The 20,504-nt window shown below is 41.1% G+C and overlaps 1 protein-coding gene across 6 annotated transcripts in view; it reads left to right on the top strand.

Annotated features, from left to right (window-relative positions):
• Positions 1-20,504, top strand: part of LOC100123710 (serine/threonine-protein kinase 32A) — a 75,544-nt gene that overhangs the window by 17,111 nt on the left and 37,929 nt on the right. For all 6 annotated transcript variants that reach the window (XM_032600496.1, XM_001607354.6, XM_003426648.5 and 3 more), the window contains 4 exons: positions 4,874-5,108; positions 13,797-13,852; positions 15,432-15,600; positions 16,180-16,377. In XM_032600496.1, the coding sequence (XP_032456387.1) occupies positions 5,060-5,108; positions 13,797-13,852; positions 15,432-15,600; positions 16,180-16,377 (472 nt within the window). In that variant the 5' untranslated portion in view covers positions 4,874-5,059. The remainder of the gene's footprint in view (positions 1-4,873; positions 5,109-13,796; positions 13,853-15,431; positions 15,601-16,179; positions 16,378-20,504) is intronic.

The following is a 20,504-nucleotide window of genomic DNA, read 5'->3' as shown; positions in this document are numbered from 1 at the left end:
TAAAGTAAGATGTTTTTTCCATTGTGAAAAATGAACGATTTTACTATTTGATTTCAATAATAACTCGGTTCATTATTAGGAGTAAAACAAAGCCTGTAATATGGTAATTCCAAAATTGTTGTGGTTTGTGAGGTATGTAATTAATTTTCCAGTGGATTGCTTATTTCGCATAAACACGCATTACCCTTTCAAATTTATTGATGAAAATGATAATACAATGCTGCATATTTTCAAACGAATAAATTATCCAGTAAAATCCTGAAGTATTAATTTTTATGCGCCATGTGTAATATAAGAGAGCACGAATAAATGAATGAAAAATAAGGCGGGCTTTAATAAAACTTCTTTCAAAAATTAAACGCAAATTTATTGTAAATAGACGTAATTATTTGGAAGGCTGCATAGAATGTACAAATGGTGAAGCTATACAGTAGCATTAAATGCAGCGGAATAGATTATCCAACTTCCAAATTCTCACACATAATTTAGAAAGTTACGTTCCAATTGCACAAATATAACGCCGGGAGATTAATTCGTGTACGCTAGAAGCATAAAGCTTTATAAACGCACAAGGGTTCGAATAATTATACTCGAAATATTATTTAATGGCAAATGTAGAGTAGGAAAAGGGTAATTTACATTTGACATCTCTACCAGCTTTCCTTGTGTCCTCGAAAACTATGTCATACATTTCTCTCTACCGCTGCTTACTCGAAAACCAAGCTCTAAAACGCGTAAATTTTCTTTAATGAAGATAACTAACTACTTTACTGCATCAGTGAGCCGAGCCCGCGCGTTTCCAATAATTATCAACTTTTCGCGAATATAAAGTTACGCAAACAAGACTTTATGAACATCTGCAAAATCGATAAATATAGCGCAGAAAATTAGCCTTAACTTTTGGATGATATTTATGCAAAATACTTTACATTCCTCGCTGCATCCCTCTAGGTAAACGTCACATGCTTTGTTAAACGCAATGACATGGATTGATCTACAAGTGGGAGCACGCGTGTGTTGCAGCTTTGAACATGCAAATTTTCCGGAATCGCTTGATAAGTTTGCCGTAATTAAATTTATGCTCATACCATAAATAATTTTTCGTTTCATCAGCGAGCTATACTTCAAGCGTCGTCGTCGTCTGCTTCCATCTCAAAAGCATAGTTTCATAATATTTGGATTAGCTGGCAGTGAAATAACAGTCTCTGTTACATCACACACAACACCCATGAATAAATTCACGTACGCACTTTATTTTTAAAAATAGCATAAAATAATTCATAAAATATACGTTTAATGTCTCCAAACACCACACCACCACAGAAGACACATACGACACATACCCGCAAACGCATTTATCTCTCCCCGTGGATTACGAGCTTACAATTCATCTCAATGCTTAGCACACAACGAAATCCGCGCAACCCATCGTATGTCCTTGTCCGCAATTACGAAAAGCTCCCTTTTTCCACGCACAGCCCCCTCGATAATCCAATCACCGGATTTCCCTTAAAAAAATTCAAATCTCCTCATTACACAGCGTCCAATTAGCATCGACGCTCAAACCCATACTCTCTCAACGGATCATAAACTAATTACACACAGCGTCGCCCGCGCATTCGGTGCAAGCGCACACAAAAGCACAATAATGCACGCGCTAAAGCTCTCCTGCGGCTACAGCTACGACGGCGACGACGACACAGTCGAAATTTAATTCCGAGCGCACATGCAGCCGCATTAGCGAGAGCGCCAGTGTTTTTTACGAGGTATAAATTATCATCTGCTAAAAGTAGTGTATGTATAGAGTCGCGGCTCGATGCGCGCATGCGTAACCAACAGGTCACACAGCCGGAAGGAAGGAAGAAACTCGAGGGGGAGTGCCTTGGCGTCATTATCTGCCCTCACGAGCCACAGTCGAGAGCACACGCGTTTTATCGCGCGCAAGCCCCTGTGTAAGTGACGTTTTCTCTCGGGGAGTAATAATTTTCGAGCGAATGTACACGCTGATGGCTTGTCTCGATCGTCTTCTTTTCTTGGCCCTGACGCGGGCGTAAACCAAATTTTTCGCTGGAATAGTGATGGCAACATTTGGTTAACGTTACAGTTACATATCGATATAACGCTGGCTATCGCCAACGCAGCGCCGATATTGCGCCGGTCTTTATTGAAAGGTACAATAGAGGAGCCCATGTCGAAAACATCGACGAATAATTTATGAAGCTCTCGAGCTCCTGTAGACCAAGAGGCAAATATCAATGAGATCGATACTCGTGACGTGCATTTCGATCACACGAATGAACGTTTTTTTCTCTCACGTCGTATAACGCGATACATCCGTCGCTCATCCGTTGAATACCGATGCGCGAGAGTAAGCCACTTCCAGTGTCATTGATATGCGACGCTGCGGTCATTAGGCGAATTGAGTTCTCTCCATTTTAAAATTGATTCGAGTGATTATATTTTCATCTTTGAAACGCAAGCGAACGTGATCTACTTTCATCGTGGGGGGATGATTAAAGCATAATTACGACTCATCTCTCGTTCCTCGCTATTAGCTGTTTTAGCGAAATTTCGAATTTACGTTAAATCGCTTATCATCGAGCGTTCATTGCGTATTTTGCGAAAATACAGACCGTGTTTTCGAACTATATTAAATTACCTACTTCATTGAATTAATGCAACTCATCAATCTCTTTAGAATAACAGCAACAACATCCGCTCACTAATCTTCCTGAAGTTCTTCACGGATGCAAAAATTAATACGAGGGCAGAGGAGTTACTCTTTTTTAGTCGACGATAAAGTACATCGTGTGCTGCGAGAAAAACTTTCACACTTTCGTGTCCCGACACTTTTCTATTGGTCTACTCCATCATAGTTTTTTTCCTCTTCCCTCCGTAACCTATAGCGTTGCCATACACCCACTTCTTTCCAGTCTGTACTATCTTTCTGTCTCAGCGTTCCCGCAAGATTAAAATCCATTGTGGGATAGCTTTCGACAACTTTTGCAGAGTACTAACAAGCTCTCGTATTAATTAGTTAGCTCATCGGGCGATGGAATTAAGTCCTTTTACAACGTCGAAGTGCTAGTGCGCGGTCTATATACGTACTTACAATTTGTCGTTAGCTTCAACGAGCGATGAAATTATATCAAACTATAAGTTCACCGAAACTAGTTAAGAGAAGCCTCCCACCGAGTGTAGATGCAAGATGATGCTCACTGCGATATACCACTTCCTCGTGAGGCAACTTCATCGTCTTGTGCTGCAGTGTATATATAGTTTGAGTTTTGCCTTTCGTATCGCGTAAATGAATGTCGATTGTGGAACGTAGATTGATATGCACTTGGGGGCGGGTATATGTTGAGTGAAAAATAAAGGAGGTAATGAAAAGAAGATGGAACGACGAAATTAAACATTCCAAAATAACGAACAACGAACTTAGCCTATAATGAATTATAATATACACAGAAACGCGGGTGGCATTATCTCGCGGTCGTATTCTAAATGTAAATTCTCCAGGGCTTAACTTCCCGTGAAATAACCTTCCGCTCTTCAAGCGACTTCCATTCAGACATTCGCGTTACGGGAGGAGTAAGCATCTTCATTTACGGATTGACGTTTTCTCGGCTTCATTTGTTTCGCAGTGACATTTCATTCCAGTTGTCTTTACTTCTGCACAGCTGCTTATTATGCAGTAGTCATGTTGACGTGTTTACAATTACTTCCAGCTTACATGATAGTCGGTCTCACAAACCATATGAAGAGATGAGTTTGCCTTTTATTAGTGCAACCTTTTGATTGCTAAGTTTTAAAAAACTTTCAGTACAGCGTAATACACAGAGCTCTAAAAATAGAGGCGAAGGCATGGAAATTTTAACGGTTCCTTTGGACACATAGAGAAAGGTACATAATAGAATTGTTGGATTGTTTGGAGAGCACACAAAAGACTGCGGAGCGGAAGTTGTTGTAAAAGAAGGAGAATAGCTTCTGCTTCGACTACCTGCTGACTAAATTAAACCTGAGCTTTTTAACGAAGCTTTAAAATGAACGCGTACATACATCGGAAATATAAAAACAGGCGATTCCCTAGCAAAGCGTTTTCACTTGTCGAATTCGACTTCTTTTTTTTCACGATCGAAAAATTCGTCTAGTCGCAGACTGTGCCTGTGGATTATCGAGCCATCGGTATAACCGAACGTTTCGAAAATCCCGTCCGAAAAGTAAGCTCGCACATACGTTACTTTCGAAATTTTTGAAATATGCCTCGACAAGCCGTGATTTGTGAGACCAGCGTTTGAGATCCAAAGCGATCCAGGTCAAAATCTACGTATATTCCAAAAATTCCGCGTACACGTCAAAACCGACGAAAATTTACGACGCTTCGCCAGAATTTTCTTATTCCAACGTTCTAATTCTTCCAAATTAGCGGCGTCAGGGAGGACGAAGGAGGAAAAAAAGCAAAGCTCGGAATTAAGCGCAAAAAGCCCCCGTGGATTAGCTCCGAAAAAATATAAGCGCGGAGCAATTAAAAGCATTCCCTCGTAAAAGCGAGGCCACGTATACACTCTGTATATACGACAGCAGTTTCATTAACCTCTGAGTAATATCAGGACACCACAGGCGGCGTAACCAACACACCCATACACGCGCAAAGAGTCATACGCCCACACACACATGGATCACCGCACCGCATCGAGATCCGAAGATCCTCTCGCGTCGCGTCAAGGCTGCGCTTATTCACTAACCGCAAGAGCAAACCGAGCCCCAAATGAAGCGTGCGGTCAATTCTGTGTACCGAAAGCACATAGCTGCATCGGATCGATTCCGATGAATGAACAAAAATTTTTTTTTAATTTTTATTTTTATTTTGCAGGGAGTAGAGGCGATCCGGTGCAACGAGCTATGCCGAACACTCGTGGCGCGCAGAGAGTATTAGCAGAAGAAGCAAGGAGGAGTCCTGGAATGCGCCGACGGCGTCTGGATCGACGCAGCGACTCGTAGCCGACGCTGCCGAGCAGCAGCTGAGCCTTTAAGCTGGCACGTCTGCGATTTTTTAAACATGGGCGCCAACCAGTCATCCAGGAGTCTGCCCACCCCCGGCGAGGAAGGTGAGTCTTTGCGATTTTGATTTTCATCGATTCCACTTTACTCGTAATTTTCACTCAGTTATCGCTCTCGATTGTTCGACAATATTTATTTTGTTATTGCGCGTCATTATTTTATTTCATGAACGATTATATAACGAGAGTAACCGATGCCGACATCGAAGGCAAATCAAACTTTATTTACGATATCGCCCAGAGCGTGTAAATAATTTTTATTAAAACAATTGAGCATTTGATTCCACAACAACAAAAAGCTTCACAAAAGCTTTAGATCCGTATATAAATTGCTCGAGCCTATTCCTCTCTTTATAATTGACTCTCCCGCATAAATTCATCCGTATTCGCAGTCACGTACAGCCAAACATTCCACACACACAGCAAAAGTCTGCTGGCCTCGAACAGCAGCGGCAGTTGTTCTCCATGTATTTTTCACTCAAAGTACTAGTGGTAGTAGATTTACGCGAAGCCATCGCGTATCATGAAATACGGTCCGCGTACAAATTGCGAGCTATGATGGATCGCCGCTGGCCGGGTAATGCTCCGGAGTTAGGATCGTTTACGGGGACACACGCACGAGCGTGTGTGTGTGCGGGGTGTTGCGTTGCGGAGAAGGAGAGAAGCTTTGATTGATGCAGGTGCTGACGGAAAGTCCCCGTGTGTGTCGGGGGGGGGGGGGCTATATTGACACGATAATGCGCTCCTGAGAAATGGCCCCGACTGTCAGTGATAGCTGCCTAAGATGGATCTCGTAATCGGGAGATGGATCTGTGTCAATGGTCCCGTCTTCGATTTAAAGTGTCGTCAGCCTGTTGGTCGCTGGGGTGTGATATTCATTCGCGTAATATGGCTTGGGTTGAGTGATTATTCGCGCGGAAATTTTCAAGGGGGTTACATGATCGTCACTCAGCGAGTGTGTCAGGAACAATCGTTGTCTGCACCGATAACGCGAATACTAAAAGTCGCACCTTTGAGAAATGCAGACCTTGATAAGAAAAGTCTTGTTGAGCGTAATTCAAATCTAATATTTGGCCTGCACTTTGCGTTACCATAACTCGTCCATTAAGCCACTGGAATTCAGGTGAACCCACCCCCGGCATCGTCGTGCGGCTTAATAAATTTACTTTTCTCCTTTCGGCCAAGCGCAGAGCTGTGTAATGTGCGAGGAGTCGTTTTTTTTCTCTGCGGTCATCTCTCCCCAACGCATAACACTTTATCTGATGGCTCTGTCTTGGTATATCAACATTCTTATCTTTTCCAGGAAGTCTTTACTTCTCCATCTCTTACCGTTTGTGTGTACACATTTCTCCACCAGACTTATTCGCATTTCAGCGCTTACTACTGCACTTCTGGCTACTTTCATATTCTTTTGTACCCCCTCTATAGCTCGTAATAACGTTTCGTGAATTTTCAGCGGGCTGAAGAGATGCTTGCTTATATAAGCTTCGTGAAAAATTATCGTCGCGCGATGACGATAAGATGGACTTTGAAATTGGGATCGATCGAAAAAGGGTTGTATATCGAAAGGTGATTCTTCGATACGTAGAGACACGCCTGAGGCTTCAATATTGAACTTGGCCGTATCCATTTATTCAACGAGGCGAATCTTATTACGAAATAATAAGCCACACGTGAACTTTGAACCTCGTGAAATAGCTCCTCCGTCGGAGCATCATACACCAGTCTTGCTATAAGCCACAGGCTATCTCTTTCTCTTTCTTTCTCCGTACATTCTTGATCGATCCGGAAATTCATGTAAAGGTTTTCCCTGTAAGTCGTCTTCGGGGTATGGCAATTTTTGCCGTAGAAATTTCACTTTGCTCTGGAAATTTTTCACTTAACAAGCCTGTCTTCTCCTCAGAAGGATATTGGATACGTATTTTATGATTTTCCATTGTTGCTAAGTAGAATAACGTTGAGAGATGTTTTCTGTATACACAAGTTGATGATCCTTCATTCGAAATTGTAGTGCGGGTATAGCGTTTGAATATTTATGAATTCTTAAATTCATTGGGAAGTATAACATAAAACCTATTCTCTCGAAAGAGTATTCTTATGCGTTATTTACATGGAATTTCTTTCTGGAAATGAAGAGTCAAATTTTATCGATCTGTGAATACTTTATGTATACATTCTTCAATGTCCGACCTCATGAAGAGTAAGCATTCTTTTGAATATCTGCAGAAACTAAATCGCATAATATGAATCGAACTCTTCTATCTCTTGCATTTTCGTCTTAAACTTTCGATCTCTTTATCTTGTTTTCACGTCTCTCTCACTTTCTTGGTGACATTTCTATTTACTTCCGCCCGATAGTTTCTACGTGTAGATATATATCTATCCAGTAGTTCCTATCTTCGCGCTGAATTTCTCATCCTTGTTTTCCTTTCAGTCCAACATAAATAAATGATGGCGCAACCGCGCATCGCGGCACGCGGGAAATAGAGTAGAATAAATCCAAAAGAAAGCGCGAACTTTAGAAATAACATCCGAATTAAAGCGCGACAGTAATTGAACTAATTCTTCTGTACTTGTCCGGTAGATTTTCATTTTTTTAAATTCTCCGAGTCGTTAATCTCAATCGCATAGGAAGCCTCTTCTCTTCCCAGCCATACATTCGTTCCAATTAATGTTATCGATTCTGCGTTGGGCAACTCCAGGGAAGTATTTTTTCCTCTCTTGCCCTTTTTTTTGCGCGAAAAAGGCCCAATAATTGACATTTCAGACGTGGCAAATGCTATTGGCGTAAAAGTTTTCGAATGAATAAACTCATTCAAGCCGTTCCATTTGGGCTTGAAAAAAGCTCCAATTCAGCCTTTGTGCGGTGGGAGAAAAAAATCATAAAAGTTCTGGCCTAATTTTGCCAGCATGGCAAAGCCAATAAAGCCACTCGCCGTTATACCACACGTTGGAAATTTATTTAGCCGTGCGTCTATCGGGGAAGACTGTATCGTGCGCATTCGCCAGATCTATACCCTGGAAATTTAGATGGGGGAAATATACTATATCTCGGTATATAACGGTAGTCCCTTCTATTACCCCCTTAACTGCCTTTGCAAATCTGGCTGGTTTAATTGGGACACGTGTACATAAAGTCTATTGCGCATCCAGGAAACTTACGAGTTTTTTCTTTCTTGGAAAAACAAAGCAGAAACCCTGGTAGAAACGGTATCCAAGTTATTTGGAAGTTCTGAGGTTGTCAATCTCAGAACTTGGTAGTTTTCTTTGTCAGTTTTTTTTACAAGATGTAACGCTTTTTATCCTAGTTCTTTTGCAGTTTATAGATTGAGTATTCTTAACTATTTTCTTCCGAAGATAGTTGGTGAAATAATACGACACACAGGTGCACGTGGTTAATGGCGATTCGAGGTTAGAAATAGAAAATCATTACTAGCAGGCTTGTATTCGAGTTTTTTTTTAATGAAAGTATATAGAATAATGATTTGCATGCGAAAAAACATCCGAAAAATTTCGAGCGACCGGGAACTCGAACCCGAGCCAAGTAAACGTTGTCATTTGATCAACTATCTTAGGCATTACTGTTCAAAAATAGCTCGATCTAAGAACTGCCAACGAACTAGGATAAAAAGCGTTACATCTTGTAACAAGAACTGACAAAGAAAACTACCAAGTTCTTAGCTTTTTCACCATTTTAAATCGGCCAATTTCCATCTAATTTATTCTTTGATGACTAAAAACGCCAAAACTCATCAAATGCTGTTTTCGAAATTCAATTATGAACATATTGAACATATTGAACAACCGAGAACTTTAGATGCTCAATAACAGGGTATACTGCTTCGGAATACCTTCAAAGTTCTAGTATTACTATTACAACGCGGTGCGTTTGAGAAGTAACAAATTCGAGCTTGAGTTGTTCATAACCGGTTATAACTTCGTGAATCATAACAATCTTGACAAAGCGGAAAACCTTAAAAGACGTTAAATCTTTTCTAAGTTTATAAAAATAGCATTTAGCCGTAGTAAGTACTTCCAACGCAGACAAGACATTTAACTCCGCGTCAAGCTGAATTTTACAATTAAAGCCGCGTAAAGTGCATCCATATTCCTCGCTTAAGCTGCACGTAGCGCGCGGGAGCTGCACCACGTGCGGAAATAGGCGAGGAATAAAATGCCCATGAATATTAAAAAATTGCATAAAAATTCCCGGATCAGAAAGAGCGCAAACACTTGACGACGCCGTGAATAATTCAACGGACGAGAGGTACTGCTATGTGTGGAAACGGCGGCAATGCATTTTTATCTCCCCGGCAAAAATTGTGATAATTTTCTTATTCAACGTCAAGTATAACGAATTGAAAAATCCACGAGGACATCAGGCGCGCAGAGGCAAATTCGAATAATTAGAAATCAGCAAACCATTCACACTCGTTTATCTTTCTCTGAAAAAAGAAGCTTACTCACGCACGCGCTCGAACTTTTTGCCGTCCCAGCAGCGTCCAGAATAAAAGACGGAAGGAGAGAGAAAAAAAAAGAGTAACGCGGGGAATTAGAACTCGCTCGCTCGTGTCGCTGTGAAAAAAAACTTTCTCTCCCTCTCGATTTTTGTCTCGTTGCTTTTTTTCCAGGTCAATCACACGATGCTTTTAAAACAGCAATTAAAGAAACTAATAGAACTGAGAGATATAGTAGCTGCCGCTCCAGGGGGTGGGAACTGCGTTTAATCGATCGGTCTAATTTTCCGCGCGCGAGGCTCGCTGTATGTGCCTGTCGATGGATTTTCATTTCGTTCTTTCGACATGCGTTTTTTTTCTGTTGCGTCATTCTGTTTTTATTCTCGTCATTTAAATGCAGCAACGACCTCGAATTGGAATAAACTACGTTGTATATAGCTATATGCGCTAACTTTTTTCCTTGTCGAGACCTAGCTGCGACGTCTTTGAGCAAATGTTTCCGCTAATTAAGCCCGTGTGACTCGACTCGTGTTTGCGGACTTTTTAGTGCCCAGAAAAATCATCATCCCTTGTTTTCATTTGCCGTACAAATTGCGTGGCTTTTTTCCATTTCGGCGAAAATTTCATCGCGAATAATGCAGTCCCAGAACCAGACTGAGAGAGAGAGGAGGTCAATCAATTATGCGTGTAGTGATGAGTAATCGTTACGTTATTGTCGGTTGTGTACCCCATCGAAATTATTTAGTAACAATGTTCGGCCATACATGTGCAATATTGTTGATCGAAGCACCAGCAGTAATTATAATCGGATTTCAATGGAACCGCTTCACTTGTAATTGTATGTATACAAACATCGTTTCACGTTGATTCAATTCATATAATTAATGCAAAATTTTCAGAATATTATTCCTCTTTTTCGTTCCCTACTCTAACTGCAGGCAATTACACTTCGCAAGTTGAAAAGTGATACATTAAAAACCTTTGAAAAGTTTTATCAGGCCGCTTCTTCATGCCGAAGTAATAAAGCCACAAAGCCAATTTCACTCTGATTTCGCGCGAAGAACGTCAAAGGCTAGCACACTTTGAAAGGGGGTTAATTAAACCCGCGGCTGCGAAAAAAAGCGTGTACAATTCAAGCCCCTTTTTAATCGTCATCTTTTATTCATACACCGAAAACAATCAATAACTTGTAAGCCATACGCCCGAACAAAAAATTATGCGTCCACCCTCGTACACCCTTTCAATTTATTAAAGCTCTGAGTCAATATTTTGCCCGATCAAAGTTGTTCAGCAAGCATCGCGTACAAACATGCAAAAGAGAGCTACCGAAGAGATGAAAAAGTTGCCCGAGTGAAACGTTGCCCGAATGAAACGAACGTCGAATTTATACTCCCGCCCCGATAAAAGCCCGGGTGGTCCGTGAAAAATCTATTAAAACTTCGAGGGTGTACATTCGAGAGGACATATCTCCGCGAGGATGATCTCGTCGCCGAATTAGTGACATTGAATTATTGCTCCCGTGGTGGAATTCCTCTAGAGCTCGAGAAGCTTCCCCTAACAAGTTTTCTCTTCTCACGCGTACAAGCCCTTAGACCAGCGCAGACTATGTGCGTGTATGCATACAGTCCCGGGTGCAGTGTTTGATGTCTCGTAGCGGCGCTGCAAGTCCTCATAATTACGGGTCGAGTTGTCTGATGCGATAATTTCGGATTATTTATTGCGAGGAACGCTCAATCGATTGTAGGGATACAGCATTTTTCTAAATGTCGAAGGGAGATTGCGCTTACAATTTTTCTGAGATAGCCTGAAATGTGAGCTTTGAAAGCCCTATTTGATTAGTTACCTTTGAAAGAAGCTCTAGATTTTATATTCATCCTGATTTGGAGCTTCAATAATACTGAAATTCATGTTTATTTCAATTTATTTGATGTAAAGTTTAATTTAGTAGTGTACAAAATAAATTTATAGTAAACGTACAAACAAAAAGCAAGTGGATTTGTATGCTGGATGGGCTATCATTGAAAAGTTTGAAGAAGCTATTTGCATTTTCATGAAAAAAGCCGCATAACTTAACTTACAGGGAAAAACTTGGCAAGCTGCACGAACTATCGTCATATCAGACGCTCGGGTTAATTACAATTTTGATTACCCTGCAAAATTGCTGGTTATGTTTTGCCCTTTCAAAAACCTCCCACATCCGTAAACTTCTCATTAAATAAACAATACTATAATTCACGATTCATTATTTATCGGAATTAACGGCGGAAACCCCGAGATGAATTCTTTCTGCATTTAAAAGCAATTTCTTGTTCCGCATTACGAAGCAATTACAGGGTGAATAGACTCTTAAGCCTTTGGTTATGATTCATCGATTGCATTTTCAGTTACGATATTAGGTTTTATTGATTTTCGTGTATTTGTCGAGAGCACCGTCTCACTGTGTGCATTGTCACCTCTGTTTACACTTCGTCAAGACTAGTCCAATCAGGACGACGGCAAATACAACAGTGCACCTGGCTTTGTAGCCTCAGCAATTTGCTGTATTGGTATTAGGGACAACTGGGATGATGCAAACAGATATTTCGTTTGCATAGCTTTAAGATTAAACTTTTATTCGTATGGATATAAATTCAAAGTTATTTATTTGCCTGATTTTATTTAGAAGGGATAATTTGTTTAAAACAACATATTTTGAATTCTTGCTTGGATTTTATAAAATTAAATTAATTTAGACGCGGTTGGTTGCATGCCTTCATTTTGCAGTTTGAATTTTGATACAGACATATTTTTCATATTTAATTCAATACAAATAGAAAAAATTTTTTTTTTTAATCACATAAAGCCAAATGTAGTATCCTCATATTTGCAATTAGTAAAAAAATACCAGATTCTTTTGTCGAAGTAATTGAAACGAGTTTTTTTACCGTCACGCATTGAATTGTGCAATTAAAACGCGCGTTTTTTATATATAGAAGGCATATAAAATACATTCTCTTTTGTTTTGTCCGATAAAAAAAATACGCAGTTGTAAATATGTACCAAAGCAACAAATGGGAATATATTTCATTCAAAATAATTAAATCTGCGTAACCCCAAAACGCCGACAACCGCAAGTATTTAAAAGGCTGATAAATCTGTGAAAAATGTAGCCTTCTTATTATTACACGTATCAGAAGAAAAATAAAGTTAATCGAGCCATGCTAAGCAAGCTCGCATAAAAGACGTTCGAGCATCCGGCAAATCCCTACAAGAGCCAAAATCTTTCCTCCCCTTGAAGAATTAATATTAATGGCCAGAAACGCAGCGTGAGAACCGGAAGCCGTGTCTTTTTCCCCCTTCGCCCAGCTGCTTCAGCGGGTTTCCACCTACCCGCGTTAGTATATCCACCTAACGAACACTGGATACTCGCAAATTCTCTCCATATGTGTGTGTGTGCGCGGGACAGGAAAGTTTAATGCGTGTATTACACGCGATGCCTGGCTTCGCACACACATCTGATGTATACAGTGCGCGTTCGCATTATGCACTTGAGTTGAAAGCTCTGAAACGTACGTTTCCAAGAGAGAGTATGTAAATAGCGCGTGTGCGCGTTAAAGCTCGAAAGATACGTTGACGTGTGAATAATTTAAGGGAGAATTTTCACAATTTTATTGCTTTATTTCGATCTCTTGAACGATTCATCGTTACTCATACATTTTCTCTCTTCATTTTTATGATTATTATAAATAATTATTAACATTCATTCGATATTCATGACGATTAATGCCAGACTCTTGTCCAGTATTCAATTTCCATCGTACATTTAACATGTGTGTTGAAAATTTTACGAACGTAAATTAATTTCGAGAACGCATGGTAATCAGTCGACGAATCCAATCAAAACGATGGTCTACATTCTCAGTCTGCGAAAAATCATCGTTAAATCTAATTTGTCTCTCACGCGAAATTAAAACAAAACCAAAGCAAACACTTCAGCCTAAACGACCCTCTTTAACCATCGGAATTCATAATGCATATAGGTCGATGCGCAAAGCATCCCCTGTCAAATGCAATGCACTCTACGCTCAATGCCTAGACGGTAATAGCCATAAGTTGTTGCATAATGCCAGCATCTCTCCCATTAAAGCACCCGCGCACGTGGCTAACACACATACACACGCGCGATAGAAATTATCATGATCATTATCATCATCATCATCCATTAAAGAGCCATATCCCGATGTCATCCCTGATATAATCTCCAGCGGCCCATGTTTATCATCGATTCTCTCTGTTTCAGTGAATTTCGACCACTTTCAAATACTGCGGGCCATCGGCAAGGGCAGCTTCGGCAAGGTACTGTTGTCCTAAACCCTTATCTATTATCCATTGTATTATGAAAGTAGCTCTCGCGTGTACGCCATAATCGCCGTTTATGTCCACAACAGTACATGTAGTGGCTCACGAACGCTTTTGGCAAGCTCGTTCGGTTTCAGGCTTGTAATACGCGTACCATTAATGAATCAAGCCTACGGTTGCGCTACTGCTTGCATACACGATGATGATGTCGATGCTTTCCGCCAGAGTTGAGTTGCGTCTTTCATCTCTTGCGGTACTAGTTATAATGCGTTTTGCTAGTCAGGCCTGGAACCGCGAGTGTATGAGAGGACTTTATTGTTAATCAATTATTTAAAATTTTCAAGAGACGAGGGAGTTCCGGGCTGTATGTAGGTTAACATACTTGTAAATCGGTCAAAGTTTGCTCGTGAATTTTGTAGTAGACGGAAAAGGCAGCTGCGGTGCAGCATATAACGTTTTTTCGACGCTACGAAATTCCACGCGCTTCAAAGACACTTGGAAAAGCTCTTGTCGAGAGCTTTCGGCGGTGTGTATCGATTGATACGCTAAACCTATTGCTATATGCGCGAAAAAGCCACAACGTTCTTTTTTGATTAAAAAGTAAGAGAACGCTTTGCGCGAAATTCGTGGATGAATTTTTAATCCGTTAAAACAGGGGATTCTTGTCTACGGAACTTCGCGATAAGAAGGGACGTTAAAATTTGAAATTTAAAAAAACCGCGCGACTCTCTCACATTCTATCAATTTTAAATTACGAAGCCCGGAGCATCCCTTGGACAATAAAAGAAAGAGTCGCCCGCGAATATTAAGAGCGCCCATACATGTTATTTTTTTCCGATACCGGATGAGCACACAGGCGCGGTAACGAGGAGCGAAGGATATTTTTCCTTTTTATTTCGCATTTTAATTAAACCGCTGAACTAAAAATGACAGAGAACCATTCGACGCGCTGTACTGCGAAAAAAGAGGGAATAGCGTGAAATTTTACCGAACAGTCGTACCCGACGCTATTACGCCATGTATAAACCACCCTTTAATGCCGGTTTCTAAATACCCGCGTAAAGCACGAGGATGCACGTATATGGCGGCTATTTTAAAAAAGGTCCGCGTAAAAAAATACCGCGGCTGCCTCGTAAAAATAGAGTAACTTCTCTTTCGCTCTCGCGCGCGTGTATAAACGTCCCTCCGTTTATAACTACCTCTAGCGTCCTTACACCCCTGTGACGATAAATGAAAAAGCTCGAGAGAACACGTATATACACAACGATTTTCAATCGAAAACCTTTCCCTATGGATATCCGATTCTAAACGCGCTTTTTATCCATTCGCTTGCCGGGTATATGTATTTTTTTTTATTTCCAAGAAATCGCCGCCATAAAATCGCCGGCAGTAACAACTTGTCCATACAAGCGTCGGCGCTTCGCGGAAAATCATAAAACAGGAGATTATTCGCAGATCAAACGCCGCCGTAAAAAGCTTCCACCACCCATGCGCGTTTTTTTTTTTTTTTTTGATCTCAGCTTTGAAGTAAATTGTATGATTCACGAAGCCGTGTGTCTGACTCCGTGTGTTGCAGGTGTGCATAGTGCAGAAACGAGATCGCACGGGCAACATGTACGCGATGAAGTACGTGCGCAAGTGCGAGTGCGCGGAGCGAGGTGCCCTCAAGAACGTCGCCAGGGAAGTCGAGATTCTTTCCCGGCTCGAGCATCCCTGCCTCGTCAATTTGTGGTTCAGCTTTCAAGGTAATTGAGCCTCTCCGCTAGACTCTCTGCGCTTTTTTTTCTTCTTTTTTATTATACTAATCCTTTTTTCCACCACTGGCGGGAGTTTGCGTCGGCGATAAAAGTATTAATGACTTTTTACTTTTTTTCGGGAGGGTAGAGAGAGGAAGAGATTTTTGTGTGTATGCGGAGCTTTTCGTACGAGCGAGAGAGCGTGGAATGGCTCGTTGAGGTTGAGATAAGGGCGAGTCTTTATTTGTCCCGCCAGGTGCAGCCATATATAACTTGAAATTGGAAGTCGTTATCCGGCTTGGTTAGCTTTGATGATGAATCGATTTTTATTCCTTCATTTCTCTCTCTCTCTCTCTCGGTGGCTTTATCTCTCGTCCGACGTTTATGAAAAATATGGGTCGCGGAGGCTTATTTTTTCTTTCTTTTCTCTGCGAAACTCTTGGAAAACTTTCGTTAACCGAGATTGCTTCGCTAATCCTCGCGGGAAATTTTCATTTGATAACTACTCGCGACGCTCCCGAGATTTTAATCGAAAGCTATTGTTAATCGCAAGAAAATAATAACCCTTGATAATTATTCTCGTGACAGATGAGGAAGATTTGTTCATGGTGTCAGACCTGCTACTGGGTGGAGACTTGAGATACCACCTGCAGCAAGATGTTCAGTTCACCGAGGAAAGCGTCATTCTCTTCGTCGCGGAGATAGCCCTGGCCCTGGACTACCTTCAAAAGAATCGAATAGTTCACCGAGACATCAAACCGGACAACATCTTGCTCGACGAGGAGGGTGAGTTACGTCTAAAAAAAGAACTCGATCGGGCATCGGTCGATCAACAATTTAAATTGCGCAACGCATTTTCCCTATCCAGATACCAAACGACAAAGTGCATCTTTGTCAAAACGAGAGAGAAAAAAAGTACTCGTCCCTCTTTTCCGCGATATAAATCCGATGCTCGGATGGGCGGGTCCGGCGAAGCACTGACTTTTACTACTGACGCGGCCGGACAAATAGAGAATCGCCGGGAAAAAAGACGGACAATAAAGGGCGGTGCTAACGGCGAGCTTTACATAAACACGAAAACAAGTACAGCGTCATCGCTGACCTGCTGGCAGGAAATCAGTACGGACGGATGATTGAAGCGGGTATTACATCGCTGGGGATTTGATACTCAAAGTTATATACGAGAAAAATTCATCGAACTTTGTGCGCAATATGCTACACGGGGATTTGGAAAAATTTGCAAAAGCTGCTGATTCTGCAACGACTGTGAATGAAATACGAGCTGCTGGTATAGTGGTATTTTCATTTTGAAACGATATATCGATGCTTGGGAATGAATACGCGAAGTGTTGAAAAGTCGTATGTTTTGGCGGTGGAAGCGTTATAAATTTGTCGGCTGCGTGATTGTTTCCTTTTTTTTTTAATTAAAAGCGATTTTAATTAAAAGCCTCTAATCATAATTTTGCTGTCTAAAATTATGCTAATGACGATAACACGTGTATAGGGACAGAGGATCAACATCCTGGGACACATCCAGATCACAGCTTGCCTCTGACAATGATACCACATCCCCGCGATAATATCAGAATTACACTATTCCAAATCTCGGCTTATAACGCAACATCAAAACAGTTCTGGATTCACGTCCATCTATTGTCCATCAGCTCTAAAATCAGCCAAAGCTCCATTTCTCCATGGATTACAAACCATTCGAAGAGCATTAAGGGGTCAAGCCTGGGTTAAATCCTGCAAAAAAAAAAAAAAAAAAGATATTCTTCTTATCAAAAAATTTTTGATTTGATGTAATTTGAAAAAAAAATTCTATTGAAAATATATAAAATATACACCATTTTTATCGAAAAAAAACATGTATATACCTTGTAAAATCATTGACCAAAATTCATGACATTTCACTATATAAATAAGTGTTTTTAGTCACTTGCCATGGCTTTTTGAAAGATCGGGACCGTCTTCTATACTCTATCTGGGCTTAAAATGTACCTTAAACATGTCTCCTCGGACCGATCGAGAGACATTTCTAAAAAATATCAATTAAACATTGCTAGCAACAAATTTTTTGTCAATGATTTTACAAGGTATATACATGTTTTTTTTCGATAAAAATGGTGTATACTTTATATATTTTCAATAGAATTTTTTTTCAAATTACATCAAATCAAACATTTTTTGGTAAAAAGAATATCTTTTTGTTGTTTTGCAGGATTTAACCCAGGCTTAACCCCTTAAGAAAACAACAAAGTTCAACACGCGTTACGGCTGAAAACTACCTATGTACCAACGCGTCGATCTGCTCACGCTCCACTCGTCGATGTTGTTGGTTCAACGTTGCGGTGTTGTGTACGTATAATTTTCGTTCTACTGGCATCGAAAGCCCCGCGAGCTAGAAATGCACTATCGCATTCTCTTGTGTACTTTCCGCTAGGCGAGCATTTTTATACACGAAAAAGCTATTATACGAAGCGTGAGCTCTTGCCAAAAATTTCGTGGAATATACTTATGCACCGACACACTTATAAATTCTCTCGAACGAGCTTTATGGGCATTATATAGTTGAGGCGTTAATCTCTTCGGTAAGACGCTGAATTTTCGGAAGAATCTGACGATTCATCTCTTCGTTAAAATAGGGTAATGGATAATGTGCAGGATTTGAGATTCAAAGCTTTTTTCGAGCTTTCCGTTCTTCATTACTTTCGAATTGAAGAATACCGGGATGATGAGCTTTCAAAGGTCATACTTAAAAAAAACTGACCCTACTTAACATCCTTTTGAAGGAAAAAAATAACGCGAAACGCAAGCTTCTCCCGAATCGCAAATGGCATTCGTGTCACGTTATAATCTCCGCACCTTATTCGAACAAAGGAATCACACGCTCGAATTCCGTTTAACCGTCTCGAGGTGGAAATACCCAGCGAACCGTTGGTATAACTTTTGCGCACGCATACCGATCATTAACCCTAATAGCTCAGAGCTATATTCTCGTGGCTTGCGATACCCCATCCGAAGTTATGCTTGGGCGAATCGATATAAACTATACATTCGATTGCTTCTCTTTACACTACTGGCTTTCATCATCCCATTACAGTCGCGAATGTGTTATTAAGTTGCGACTGGCGAAGACTTCGCTGCCGTGAAACTATTGCTGCTTCGAGAGCTTAAATAGCGAATAGGGGAATGCGGGAATTAAATGATGTACATGCGAGGGTAATATTCCAGATACTAAATGGAATTCGGTTGATAGCGTCAAAGCATATATGCAGTTCGATTTATACCGCTGGTATTATATATTATACGTGTATATTTAATTTAGCGCGAAGTTTCGAATGGCGAATCGTTATGTTAATTAGCTCTATTCCCATCGGCGAATTACCTTTGCACTGCAAACAAGCCGCGCTTCTGTGCCAGTAGTGAATTTGCAGCTAGTTGATGCTGTGTAATCAGCAGTGCTTTTCCGAAAATGTCATTTGTCTTCATCAGACCAGCAGTTGGCAGTTCAGCCTTTTGGTTCGCTTTCGAAGCTTTAAAATTAAATTTAAACTCTTCCTGTAATTCGATGTATTAAAGCTACACGTATTCGTTTTTCTCTACGGGTAAACAAAAATGGCACTCGATTTTTATTTGTTTTCCGGCAGTCGGTGCGAAATATTTACTATCTCAACGATTGGCTGCACCGCCGGTTTTGTGTTTTCAGGAAAATCTCTGATTTTTTACGCGCGAAGCTCTACACAAACTATATATGCTCGGATGATTTGGCGTGAAATCGCGTTTGTATACGGCGTGACCTATTTTTGGTCGACCCGTGGGTTGCTTTTTTAGTTCGAAATCGCTTTGTAAAAAAGAGACTCGACAAATTTCAATTTTTTTTTCCTTGACTCTCGGAATTGCCCTTTTTACCGCGGTTCCTTTGAACTAAGTTCACGTACGTATATTTATATTTAGATTTTACTATTTTTCCTTTGAGAATTTCGACTCTGGGTAGGAAAGAGGTTTTCTTTCAAAGTACACACATTCGTACACAAAAGCTTGACGGTGGATTGTTCTATTTCCATTATCTCGTCAGGTGTAGTCGTAGTTTAATCCACCAGAGCAGCAGTAGAATATCCCCCGAAAGCGATACCAAATCCATGCCCCCGACACGCAAAATCCGAGTAGCTGCGTGTGTGCTACGTGCAGCACATGTCTGGGAGAAATATCACAGCGTCAACACGCGGCGCGGCAGAACCGAAGCCATCGCATTAGCCACGGCCGAGCGGGCGTGAATTTTTTCGCGAATCTCCCGCGCAGTATGGCCTGGCCGTTCAATAGTCCGGCAAAATACGCGCTTACGCGGCCTCTATATCGCCGCTTCTGTTTGCTTCTCCCTTACACACACACACACATATAGATGCGAGAATTGCTGCGGTGGCCTTTGTCTGCGAGCTCGCCTACTACTTCTTTCATTTTGTATTCGCTGCAGCAGCGCAGCAGAGGCCATTATCGCTTTCTTGCCCCGCTGCTGCAGCGACGCTGTTTTCTTTTACAGCCCCGACGTATCGACGCATCGACCTCGTTTTCTCGATGCAGTTCTAATTTCGGATAGCCCCCGAGGGCGCTGCAACTTTCTGATTTTCATTTTATTTTCTTCTTTTTCGCGCACGACTATCGAGGAGATGATCCTCTGCGATGGTGGATAGTAACGAGGAGCTTTTTTGAAAGTTTGATACAGCCCGGAGATCAGCGATGAATTATTCGTCTCTCGGGGACAAACGAGTGTTGTCGTCGCGAATTAGAGCGAGAACGCGCTGTACGTGTCGCACTAGATTGCGTTATCAATTTGTCAAACTGCCGCAAAGTGCGCGTCTGTACACCCACCCGATTAACGTTGCACTGATAAATTACTTTATTTTAAACATCGT

The sequence above is a fragment of the Nasonia vitripennis genome, chromosome 5, assembly GCF_009193385.2.
Source record: "Nasonia vitripennis strain AsymCx chromosome 5, Nvit_psr_1.1, whole genome shotgun sequence".
NCBI classification, from domain to species: Eukaryota; Metazoa; Arthropoda; class Insecta; order Hymenoptera; family Pteromalidae; genus Nasonia; species Nasonia vitripennis.
Note: the sequence above shows the minus strand (reverse complement) of the source record. Positions and strands in the feature narration are given on the sequence as shown.